Genomic DNA, 13,061 nt, shown 5'->3' on the forward strand with positions numbered 1-13,061 from the left:
GGAGAGCTGAGCTCTCCCTGACAGCTCTCTGATCAGAGGCACCGCGCCTGTCTGCAGCCTGCTCATTTCTGACATCCTGAGCTGGAGCACCCCCATGCTTGCAAACAAGGCAAAGCCAGCATCCTTTCTGCATAGCCCCCCTGGAGCCGGAAAGCCAGAGTGACTAACACTGTTCAAAAAAAAAAATAAGATTCTTTCCAGAACTGTACTCCTTTGGGATGATAAAAAGCAAGAAGAGGTCAGCCCAAAGAGTACCATTTCTGGAACAGCCGTAAGCACTGCCTAATGGGTTCTTTGCACAAGCTACAGCAGCCCTGCCGTGTCATTCGGCTATCACCTAGCCTTAGTTATTAGTGCCAGACGCTGCCTGGTTGGCAGGAGCCACTCTGCTGAGGTCAAGGGCGCCTCTTCTTTATGCAAGGACTAATTATGTGAAAAGATGATGCAAGATCTGACTGTTTTCATTCAACTTCAACACTTTATTAATAGCAGTGCTAAAGCAGGAAGACACCCTGCTTTACTCCACTAAGGAAATCAGTGGGACGTGCTTGAGAAAAAATTCTGTGTGTGGTCTCAGCTCAAAATTTCCCACTGCTGGAATATTTTTTCATTTAATGTTATTGATGCAAGGAAATACCATCAAAAGCCCAGGTGCAGATCTTTATTGGTCTGTGCCAGGAAAACAAACAAGGAATGCAAACACTGCTTTCTCACTCCAAGCCTCTCAATAATTAGAAGAGGAAAATTAGCTCATGAGGTCCAAAGCGAGTTGGGGAGGGAGTGAAGGGGGCTGGACTGGGGCTGCCACACCAAGATGCGTACAAAGAGGTTCCAGGACAACATTGCTGGCAGGCAGGAGGAGGGACAGCCCAAGGGAGAGAGAGAGAGGATTTTCCATTCTGAGTGTCCTGAAAAAGGTAAATATAACGTGCTTCCCTCTCCTTCGCCATGTTCTGAGCTCAAATCACAGAGGGGAAGGGAAACTCACCTGCCTCATCTTCTCTCTCTAGGAGGCTGTGGGATCCCTGTCAGACCCATCAGAAGGGTTCACTGCTGTGTCTCCCAGGCTTTCTTCATGCAGAAGTTTAGCTAGTTCATGAGCAACTGGGGCAGAGCAAGTGCTGTCAGCTGCACTTGGTCCAGCAGCTGTCCCACTCAAAGCAGCGCTAGCTGTCCCAGCAGGAGGATCTCCCTTTATCTTGCTGCCAGATATCTCTTGATGTAGTGCCAGATCAGCCACTATCTTCTCTGTGCCCCTGTGGATGATCTGATGAGCAGCATAGATGTGTTTTCTTTGGGACTGCCTCACTGTGCATAAAAAGAGGTAAGGCTTTCACTTGGAAACATACAGCAAAGTGTTCTCCACAGGGGAGAGGGGAGGGATAGCTTTTAGCCTTCCTGCAGCTGTGGAAAAGCCTATCTCAGGGAAAAAAAAAATCACACCCTTCTAACTTTGGCTGAAAGCATTCTACTGCCACCTAATAGCAGCAACCAACTTTGCATTTCACTTTGAAGACTAGCCCCCACAGTGGGAAGCACAGCCAAAGTGTTTTCCTTTCCAGCTTAGGGCATAACCATTATCAGGCTTTAAAATAATTTCTCCTTCAGTGTCTGTTAATTGCAGCAGGCCTCTGGAAGACCAGAGCTGAAATCTGCCCTCTCCTGTGTTATGATTTAGCCTGCACTTAAAAACTCTTCCTGAGTCCAAAGTCAGACTTGGAGACAGTACAGACACATTAAGTCACCCACCTTATTGTCTCCCTTTTGCTACTGCAGGACTGTTCTTTACTGTGCATTACAGTTTGCATCCAATCTCATTTGTATATATTTCCAGCCCACCTCTTAGGAAATAATTATCTGAGCCAAAGCATTCACCCTACAGTTCTCCTCATTGCTTTTCAATATTCTTTGTTCCCTCTTTCTCTCTCTAGACTTAAGATGCTGGTAAACAATCACGGGGACTGAAATATTGCATGCTTGTGAGGAGGGTGTGGAGAATGTTGCAGGAGCAAGCTGTGGCTCTCATCATGTCACTTCCCTGCAAAAGTCCAAGACTTCCTTGTTGCTTTGGTCTGTTTATGTTGTAAGGCTGAGCTGTATTTTAACTGAATCTGAACCACTGGTGTCTTGCCTGCTGTCATAAAGTTCTGCATACTGTCACTGACTCAGTTGCTCAATGTTACTAACCCATCCTGTTTAGGTTTATCCATCTCCTGGGTCCATTTTGTCGGCAATGAATGAATGCAACTGCATCTCACTTGCATTTGAAAAGCTGACCTTCACCAGCCAGCTCTCAATTCCCAGGAGAGCTTTCTCTACCCAAGGCATTTTGGCTTCAATCGTGTATGCATGAACTGCATCAACTATACTGGGAATACTCTCCTGGTATTGCTGCAGTCCCTTCCTCCATCCACAATGAATTCCATCTAAAGGAAAGCGGGGGCAAATTGGTGAGTGATTATCCTTTTAAAAGCAAGGTTTTTTCATATCAGCACATTGACTTCTACTTCCAATGAGGGAGGGTTCAGAAGTGAGGTGCAGAGGGGTTTCAGGATGAGCCAGTATTGGATAACCACTGCTTTTATGCATAGGAATCTGACAAAAAGAGGAGAAAAAAACCCAAGATGACTAGGTAATGGCAAAATAGAGATGTTTAAGGGGAAGCTAAAGTATAGGCAAAGACTCTACTTGCAGGTCCTCAAACCTTTGTTCTACAAATAGATTTGCTCCTCTGGGGGGGCGGGGGGGCCGAGCCAGACAACTGCGCTCTCAGATCACTTCCTGCTAGTTTCAAGGAAGGTGTATGCTCAAGCATGTGCCAGGTTGCTAAAACTCAGTTTCGTGATGAATAATCTGGCTCACTATAGGGAAAGCTTTAAAAGCTGCCACAGAAACGCAATATACTGATGTGCTCATGGGATCTAATGCCATTCTTTGATACTATTCCTTTGGATTTACATGGAATAGCTGCTGATTCTGCTTCCCTGAAGGTATCACTGTGCAGGAGGTTTATGGCAGGGTGTGCTCATCAGAGCATACATTTAGTAGAATTCAGCACTCTCTTAAGCATATGGAGTCCCCTCCACCCCATGCAGCAATAGCAGAAGAGAGTGTGATCCAGGTCTTTTCCTGACATTTCATGTCTGCTGTCACAAGAATATTGTGGCAAATTTCACCTGATCATATTTGAAGGAGCTCTTGTACTTTATCACCTATTGCTCTAACTCTTCCAGCAGCACCCACTTTCATTTTTGTCTGGGTCTAGTTCTGCTTTCCAGACAAACACACTGTAGCTATCACAGATTTTGAAGATTTTTTTCCTCTGTTGCTTGGGAGTGCTTTGGAGGTGATTTGTTCATAAGCTTTGTTCATGTATTTTCTTCCTTGATAGTACCTCTGTATGTCCAGAATCCTAGGCCACCTCCAGGTCTTCTCTTTCTGTTCTCCCTTCTGGGACAAGCTAACCTGTGTGTGTGTTAGTACCTGAGCTGCAGGCTTCATTGACTAAAATTACATCACCTGCTTTGGTAGGCTTGCAGGTAGCAGGACTAAGAAGGGAGCTGATTTAAGCTTATGCAGAATTGCCAGCTGCTGAATAGATACTGTTGTTGTGACAAATACACAAACTAGGAAGAAAAAATTTTGCACAGTTCAGAGACCACAAAATGTGTTTGCAGGGTTTGTGTTTCCATTCACAAAGCAAGAAAAAAAGCAACGAAGTGCGTGCCTTTGTTCTCAAGTCAGAGAAGTACACAGCAGCAAGGACCACTTCAGACGCTATTGTGGTACAATTGCTTTTCTTAGATATATCCACTTTCTACGGGTGACTGGTTTAGTCACAGTCTTCTGAGTGTGCTGGTCAGTGGAAACATCTCAGTTAAGAACAGCCATTTATTCATGATACTCAATGTAATGTCCAGGTTTCCAGGGCCTTCCCCTCTGCATTTTGGCAGATACTATTCCATTTTGGCTAAACAGAAGCATTCTTTACAACTGTAAGATCATCTACTTAAAACACGATGCTACTACAGCCAGCCCTAAAACCTTATCTTTGCTTCTGGCTCTCAACCAGTCTGGGGGGGGTGGGGTACAAGAGGGGTGGGGGAAGCATAGGAAAGCATATCATCTTCCTTCCACATATGGTGTATATTTAAGTAATCTGCCTGTTAAAGACTTCTGCAGTTTTTTAGAAATTGCCATATAATAGACAATTCACAGCCATGCTACTTAAAGGCTTTTACCAGTTCATTTTTGAAGGTGCAATGGGCTGATGCTTTTCATGTAGTTTTATTGTTGCAGACACACCAAATTTACATCAGGTCTGAATTCCGGCCACCATTTTAAAAGACTAAAGGTCATGAGAAATTGGTGAAAAAGGGTCAGAGGTCTTAACTTTCTACCTGCAGAATGCAAAAGAGGGAATCTCAGAGAACTGAGACAACTCTTGGCAGTATATCATTCCTTTTGGTGAGCTAGAGTGAGGAGGGTGAACCAGTTCATGAAGAGAATAAAGTTACTGGACTCCTTACCTTTTTCTCTGATAGACATTTTTGCAGCTTCTGGAATCAGGAAATCATAAACCAGCTCTGCTACAATCTCTTCTGACTGTAGGCGAGTTCGACTACAAAACAGATGCAGAGTAGTATTAGTATTTTAATTTTCTTTCCAGATCACCTCTGCAAACACCAGACTCCCTTGTAAATATTCTCACTATTTTCAAGGGAGTGTATTGTCATGGCAGTAACTGTCAGCTGGGTCTGTCTTTATCCTACAAATAGGTGACAATGTGACTATTCCCCTTTGCACTGTGGTGCTGATGTGTTCAATACTGCATTTGAAAGCAGTATTTCCAGGGAGATCACCCTAGACTTCTTATCCTCAAAGGTACTTAGGAGCCCAGTTCTCACTGATGACAAACTGAGTTAGACACACAGATACCTCTGAGGATTTGCATCTTTGTCAATTTAGTCTTTGGTCCATTGCTGAGTTTGCTAAATTCTTCCCTTTTGTGACTCTGCATTTGGCTGGTCCCCATGCTCTTTTCCATGCCAGTGTTTGGTGGGTTCCCAATTGGCCCAGGGGCTGCATGCATTATCTACGCTTCATTCTCCCCAAGGATTTCAACATTCTGGTTGTATTCATCTAGTTACAAAATACACAGCTGCTGTACCATAGGAGAGTCACTGTGTCATTGGGATTTTTATGGCTTGATTCCAAAAAAAGAGCATAGAAACTGAACTGGAGGTTTGGCAGGTCCTAAAAAAGTATTCACTGCTGATGCCCCAGCCAAACACAAGACTGTGGTGTTCTCAACAACTTACTCTACTCAAAGTGCCTTGTCAGGCAGCCATCAATATGACTGACCCCCATGGAAATTGGCAGTTTCTTAAAGAACAGCCACCCCAGAATGGAAGGCTGCCGTATCTTTTAGCATCTCTTTCAAACAGATTTTCTGTAGTAGTGTAAATAAATGAAAAGACCAGTATGAATGGGTATTGCTTTGGCAGTTCCCAGATTCGCTTAAAGCTCAGCCACAGCATCACATTGGCATGGAGGAGTCTAAAAAGCGTGATTCACAGATCCCACAAGTGATTTGCAACAGGAATCTGGCACATACTGTATAGAAATAAGGCTCTGATGGATTTATATATGTGTACCAGGTAGTAACAGCATGGTTCCCATACAGCAGTCACACTAATGAAGCGATCATGAACCGTATCGCTCTGCCCTTCCCATGTCTTGGACTATACATGTAACCTCAGATGCAGATCACCAGGCAGGTTCTAAACGGCTGTAAACAGCCTCTAACGTGCTGTTTAATAATGTACCGACTTTCCATTTCATAAGCAATGTCGTTGATTTCTACAGCCATTCTCTGAATCTCTTCCCTGGCTTGTTCTTCAGCTGTGTTCTCCATGCTGCTCAGGATAATGTCTTCCAAGTAGGAGTCAATAGTGCTCTGGTGCACTTTCACCACCTGGAACACAACACCAAGATATTGTTCCTCTGCCTATTGCTGTGCCAGGAGCGTGGTGGAAACATTTCCAAAGAAGCAAGAACAGGCCATTTTCACCAAACTCTTAATTTCAGGCAGGCCAGCCCGAGATTGGTTTCAGATGTGCTTTCTGGGAAGAATAACGTGTGTAAAAATTTATTTTCTAATAATTGTTTCTGAGAAGTAATTGAACAGAAACAAGTGCAGGAAAGAACCAGAGGTGGAAGAAAAACTTATCTGCAGATCCAGTTCTGCTGCAGCAGGCTAGTTCTGTGAATGCAATGGCAGTTCCTTCCTCAGTTCTGATGGTCCCCTGAGCAACTGCCTAATAATAATCATCAGTATTGACTTCAGTAAATTAATCAGCTTTCACTCAAGCAAATCCTGAAGGAAAAGGTTCCATCAAGCCAGTCAAAGTAACATGAATAAAACCAAGATAAAATTATTGGTTTCCTTATAATGGTTGTAGATCAGAGATTCTAGAAATGGGTGTTTTCCTTCTCCTAGTCTGAAGGGCATAAGCTTATGGCACTTTGACCCTCCTTGCTTCCCACTCAGAGATGCAGAAAAGATGAGAAGCTAAAATTAAAGGAAAAATAAACATGATGCCAAATTCTCTTGGTATTAACCTCCTCCCACAAAGTTTGAAAATTATTGGTTTAGTCAATTAGGCTCCCACTCATTCCTTTCAACTGGGAGAAATATGCTTCATGCAGTCAGGAGCTAGGGAATAAGACTGTAGAATAGTTATGGAATATGGTAATTCAGGAATTTTGTTTCTGGGTTTCAAGGTTATGTCATCCATTATCATTACTTCAAAATAATTTTTGCACCTCTTGTTATTTGCAGTGCAAAATCTTTCCAAAACCTTGCTTAAAGGCATCCTTCCTGGGAGAGCACCTACTAGGTCTGCTGGACAGCCCAAGCGCTGACAAAGCATTATTCCTAAAGATGATCTAGGTACATCTGTTCTCCATAGGCATTTGTTGTGGAAATTTAGAAACCTACATCCTTTCATGTTATGCCTAACAGGACTGTCTGTAGTGGTATTCAGATCGTCATTAATTTAATGGGCATGACTCTCTTAGGAAGGAATCACCCTCTCTTCCCAAAGGCTTTGCCCTCAATTTTAAAACTAGCCATCACCAAAGTCAGAGCTGAAGCACCTCCCTTCCATCTGGATCTTCCCACAGGGAGGCAGTTCCTACAAACCACCCACAGTCCCAGCAGTCTCCCTCCCTTGCCTGTTTGAAAATCTTGTCTTCTTCCTGACGCCACCTCTCTTCCACCTGACGACGTCCGCTCTCCTCCGCTTCCCGCATCCGCCTCTGCCTCTCCGCCAGCATGACAAAAGCGTGGATCTTCCGTTCTTCTTGCAGCCTCACCAGCTCTTTGGACAGGAAATCAAACATGTTCGCCAGTACCCTTCCTTCTTCCCTGGCCAAGTGGTTTTCCACTAATGACAGCTTTTTTAAAAAAAATGCAAAGAATTGTGTTACAAACCCCAGGAATGTTGTTTGAAGTCCCAGGACTACCACAGGCATGTGAAACAGCGCAGCAACATCCACTCAGACCGGCCATGGGATGACCCTAAGAGTTTTGCATTCTTGTTTTACACGTGCTGGCCTGGATTCTGTATCATGTAATGTTCCTGTATACAGGCTCTGATGGCATAGAGAGGCTAAAAGATGGCAAAACTAGTCAGTGTGCGAATAGTCTTGTCACTGTTACACTAAGACAAGCAGCCCCTACGCTTGGGTGGGTGGGAGGAGATAAAGCACTAGACGCACTGTATTTCAGCTATTAAGAACTGCTTTTGTGGCTGTGAGTATAATCAGAACAGTTGCTGAGGCCATCTGCTTGTTACTGGGGAATGCTCCACTGCCCTGATCAAGAAGTGACAATGAAATTACTTCAGCTGCATACACTCCATCTTTTTGTGCGAAGTTTAGCTAGACCAGAACAGAAAAACAGGATCAGAAGTGGCAAACAAAGCCTCTCTCTAGCATTTGGAAGTAAACCCTCAATCTTTATGAGTAGAAAGCTTAGGCAAAGGTTTAGGAAAGTGCAGTTGTGAGTACAGCCACATTTCTATCTTCTCCAAAGGATATAAAATGTCTGTTACAGTTCAAAGCCACCTCAGTGAAATAGTATGTCTTTGGTTGGACATTCATGATGCAACCAAAGCGATATAACTTGCTGAGGTAATAAAGCAACCATGAGTCCCTACAGTTTTAGATACTGAGTTATTACCTAAAACTGTACAAGTTACTAACTGCTAACAAATTCAAGTCAACAGTATATATTGAGTTTGCAGAAGTGCAAACGAGACCTCAAAATTCCAGGTTATGGAAAATCAGAAAGTCTGTGACAGAGCCGAGACTAGATTCCAGGTGTTCAGCGTTACTGTACCATTCACTCCTTGCTCCAAGCACATCATGTTTTACGGGTTGGGTATGTGTGACTGCACTTCGGAAAGGGACAAGATCTATGGTAAGATTGTTATCTCCAGTATGGACTATGAAGCCACAGTCCTTAGCAGGAGGGAATGTCTGGAGCTGGCTGGGATGCTGTGTCTCTGTTGGAATAAACAAGCAATAACAGAGTAGACCTGCACATAAAACTCAAAATGGAGCTGAAATATCCCAGACAAGTAGTAATAAATCATCTTTCTTACACTGCTGTGCCATTTGCCCGTGCAGTGTTTCAAAGTAGGACTGTCAGTATTGCACATATCTAGAAGTGACAATGCTTAGGCCATGGGTGTTTAAGGTGGAGGACGGCAACACAGTAACTGCAGCAGCCCACAGGGAGGGAAAACATGGAACTAATACACTGCTTTCCCTTTGTTGCTGCAGGTGCTGTGTCTAAACCTGGTGTGACATGGAGGAAAACAACCCAGAAACATTCTTGTCTTAGATTTTTGTTGTATATCGGGTTGGAAATTTTCAACCTCTCATCTTTGACCATTGTATCTGGAGTTTACATCTTCTTTCTGCAGAAAGCATTTCTTGAAAAATACCTTTTTTTATACTGGAAAGGTCAAAAACCTGAAAAAAATTATGACCACCAAAACCTAAAGAACTGTGAGCGATCAGTGACTTTCTAAAATAGCCACACAGAGAGGAAACTCCTGCACATGCATACCAGAGTTTTAAAGTTCAAAATGTTTGAAGACCTGTGCCTTGGACTGTGTGCCTTCAGACAGTAAAAAAAGAAATGCAAGGGTAGAGGAGATAGATACCAGCAGAGGGGGATAGTGGCTCTCCCAAAAGGAAATTCTGAGATCAGAGGTCAACATCTTTACCATTTGCTCTCTGCTTCTCTATGTCATTATGGTGTCTGAACTGCTCTCTTCTTCACTCTCACCTGAGCTTCCAGAAGAGAAGGAGCATTTCAAGTTCCTAATGGCTCAGACTTTTATTTGTCTCTTAATTCCTCAGTAGAAAAATTCTGTATTCCTGCATTCCACACCTGGGCTCCCTGTGTATGAGGGAGCATCTGGAAATGATAAACAGTAAAACAGCCATCCAATTCAATTTTTACTGAGATCTGAAGGGAAATTTTGTTGCTGCCCACCCAGCGGGAAGCAGTGGTCTGGCTTATCTCTGCCAGGCCTGCTGGCCAGTGGATGCTGTTACAACAATCTGGAACCTGCATAATTGCCTCACAGCTGGTCACTGAGAAAACAAGAGAGCAGTAAAAACGATAGGAAAATCTGCAGGAATGGGGGAGATGCTCTATATTGGAGATGCAGTGAAGTCTGGACAAAATTTCTTTATGATCCATTTCAGACCAACATCTGCCATTTGATTCACTTTGCTCTGGAAGGTTGTGGCCCTGCAAGGAAATAGGATGGGAATTTGCATCCCCATCTCTCACTAGATCCATGGCAGAGGATGGAGCCCGAAATTTCTCTGCTGTCTGTAACAGTGGCAAGTACAACAATGCGACACCATTGCTAAGGTCCTAGAAGTCTTGAGCCCAGCAAGATTTACAAAGTAAGTCTGCTTTGGCTTATTTTGTGATGTTTTATGCCTGAGGAGGAGCCTGAGAGGGTGCCAAGCTAGAAAAAGAACAGGGAAATGACAGAGCAGTAACACACATTCAGTAAAACGTCTGACAGATGTGAGTGACAAGCATGTATTGTGATGCCAGGTCACAGCACCAGTCAAATGGATTGAAATGTGGGAAAACTGAGGTTCGTCTGACAGTTGTTCAAAGCCCTGTAAATATAAATAAGCGCTCTGTCTGCAAACAAAGCAAGTGCAGCCTGGGTAGCAGCTGTGGTCAGGGCGCCTCAGTCTGTCTCTGAGATTCCCCAGAGCTCCCACAGCAGAGAGAGCAATTTTAGCCCCTCAGGCATTCAATGCTTGGCCTGTGCTAGGAGAGCATTTTTGTTACTTGGGCTGCCTTCTGTGCTGCGGATAATAGAAAACAAAAAGAAATTAAATGCGAGAGAGTCGGTGGCACTGCAAGCACAGAATGCCTGGCCAGGACAGTGTTGTGAATCAGCCCTCCCATCTATACAGGCAAACCTTGTGCATTTGCAAGTCATGCTGTTGTTGTAGGGCCAGTGTCATTTGCTCCTCTGCCTTCAAAAGCAGCTGTCCATCCTCCTGGAGTGCGTGAGTGGTGCGCAGCTCTCTGATCAGGTCCAGCTGCTTCTCCTTCTCTTGAAACATCTTTAAAATACAGTTAAACAACCAAGCATATTAAATGGAGAATATAGATCAACGTGTTTTGCCAGCAGAGCACACCCTTTTTCTCCAAGTTGCAGGGTCAGCTGTTTCCAAGACCTAGTTCTCTAAGAAATTTATGGCTGCATTTAGGCAAACACTACTGCTGACAAGTAAACCTTGCCTAAACCCTTCTGCATGGAAGATGAAAATCTGCTGTGGAGTATAGATGATCCATTGCTACTTTGTTATAAAAGAATTATTTTATTATCTTTTTTCATTCTGCTTGGCTTCACCCAGAACTCAAACCACTGGAATGCAGAACAGCAACACCAATGTCAAGCAAAAAGGGAAATATCCTTCTGGATATTCTGTTTTACCAGCCTCAATGTCAAAGCTTCCCAGTGTGAGCACTGCCCCTTTTCCTCAGTCCTAGGTTAGATGTCTCCTGTTTCAACATCTACTGTTCTCTGACCTTTGTTTTGAGGGGGTCCAGCAACAGCTTAAAGCAATAAATTGGCGAGGAGGTTGTTGAAACTGGTGCTGTCCCTCTTATGGGGTTGTGGCCCACCCCTTGCCTGACACTGTCTTCTTTTTATTCCTCTTCTCTTCCAACAGGACAACAGCAACAAGAGGATCACTCAACCCTGCTTACATCATTGTTCAACTGAGTCAGATATTTCTGATACAGTAGTAGCTGGAAGGAGATTCCTAAAAAAGATGGGACATTTCATGGTGTGAAAGTCAACAGTCCTGCAGTGGCATCAAACATCGTTCTCATAGATCACCACAGAAGTGGAGGGGACTTGGGAAGTCTATTCCACCTCAAGCCACTTTCACAGTATTGCATTGTTTGCTAAAGCTCAGGTCAGGGTCCCACATAGGAACACTTCACAAACATTAAACAATTAGTGCAAGAGAGAATACCAATGATCCAGAAAGAAGCAGCAGGCATGAAAACAAAACCTCTGGACTGGTCTGATCAAAAGTGACAGGCTTGGTTAATATAAAGCCCACAAGGCGTGGCTACTCAATTTTTACCTAGACCCACTTCGACTCCACTGAAAACAGAACAATGGGTCCTGTACTTGCTGGAAATCATGGTGGTATCCTTCAACTGCTCCTCATCTAAGGTTTAGCTCACTATCACAGGAAACTGGAAAGATGGTATGAAATACAAACTGCCCTGCTGGGATGTGGGAAGCTTCTTAGGCCTGCAATCTTAGCATAATCAAGGCAAAATGTAGTCATGGTCCAGATCTAGTCTAGAATTTGCCATTTGAGTAATTCTGCTATGAAGCATCTAATTAAACAGCTGAGTGTAGGGGATGGCAGGAACAGGGAGACATTCACAGGCATGTATAGGAACCTAGAAGTTCCTGTAATAAACCTGGGCTGGAAAGCAAAGACTTCAGCTTTGAAGGACTTCAGATAACGTACAGGAGGATATGCTGCAGAAGCCTCATTACCTTTGATAAGTGCTGTGGAAGAAAGATTGCAAACACACCTTCAATCATTCCCATCATTCTGAAGAGAGACATAAACAAAGAGACACAGAATACCATGTTCTGAATAGCCCTGCCTCGGAGCAACTTCTGCAGACAGATCACTGCCAGTTCTGCTTCCTCTTCCTCCTGCCGGAGCACAACAAATATCCACAGAATAATTAATTATTTCTTTGGAGACTGAGATTTATATAGATTATATAACTATCAAAAAGTCTAACTCATATTCAGCTTTTTCTCAGTTGTTTCTGAACACCATTCTTCTAATTTCTGTGGAAAGGAAGGTTAGTCAGAATAATATTGTACTTCCATGTTTTATAAGATATGGAGGAGAAAGGCTGTATAATTAGATTCTCTTAAGAGATTTTAGAGGGTCTTTAGAGAAGAGTACCTAATAGTAAGGAGATGTTGATGGAGAAAATTATACATTAGAGGTACTATTTGTAGCTTGACTGAAACTGCTACATAAATTTAACAGGTCAAGACACTAAGGGGGTAGAATTATTATTGAAGGAGGTGCAGGAGAACAGTTAACCATAAATAGAGAGATTAAATTAAAAGGGAACATATATGATGGTTTTTTTGATATTTATTCCAGTGATGACCTTTATCGGAGTAACTCAGTAAATTTAAGACTCAGAAATGGATAATATGGAAAGAAAATTAATTACATCATATTGTGATTTGTCTCTTTGGGAACTTTACTGGCCTAGCATTATGTGACTGATACCAGCTTGGAAGAATGATGGAGTGTAGTGGGAAAGGGAGCATGAGCATAGGGAAAAAAAAAAGGCTTATTTTAACTAGAGGAAGAACAACTGGAAGCACTTTTTCTTACTGAGGGGTCTTCTAGTCTGGAGTTGACAGTGGCAGAAGGAAAAA

The 13,061-nt window shown here is 43.2% G+C and overlaps 1 protein-coding gene across 4 annotated transcripts in view; it reads right to left on the reverse strand.

The window, feature by feature from the left end:
- Window positions 1-467: 467 nt before the first annotated feature.
- The window catches only part of CFAP91 (cilia and flagella associated protein 91), a 31,706-nt gene continuing 19,112 nt past the window's right edge, over window positions 468-13,061 (reverse strand). For 2 of the 4 annotated variants that reach the window (XM_054813642.1, XM_054813639.1), the window contains 7 exons: window positions 12,237-12,308; window positions 10,534-10,680; window positions 7,240-7,461; window positions 5,829-5,977; window positions 4,530-4,621; window positions 989-1,308; window positions 468-908 (listed from right to left, as the gene is read on the reverse strand). In XM_054813642.1, coding sequence (XP_054669617.1) covers window positions 1,007-1,308; window positions 4,530-4,621; window positions 5,829-5,977; window positions 7,240-7,461; window positions 10,534-10,680; window positions 12,237-12,308 — 984 coding nt within the window. In that variant the 3' untranslated portion in view covers window positions 468-908; window positions 989-1,006. Of the gene's footprint in view, window positions 909-988; window positions 1,309-4,529; window positions 4,622-5,828; window positions 5,978-7,239; window positions 7,462-10,533; window positions 10,681-12,143; window positions 12,309-13,061 lie in introns of all 4 variants that reach the window. The other 2 variants (XM_054813640.1, XM_054813641.1) reach the window with 2 other exon arrangements.

Source organism: Grus americana, chromosome 1 (assembly GCF_028858705.1).
Source record: "Grus americana isolate bGruAme1 chromosome 1, bGruAme1.mat, whole genome shotgun sequence".
Classification (NCBI taxonomy): Eukaryota; Metazoa; Chordata; class Aves; order Gruiformes; family Gruidae; genus Grus; species Grus americana.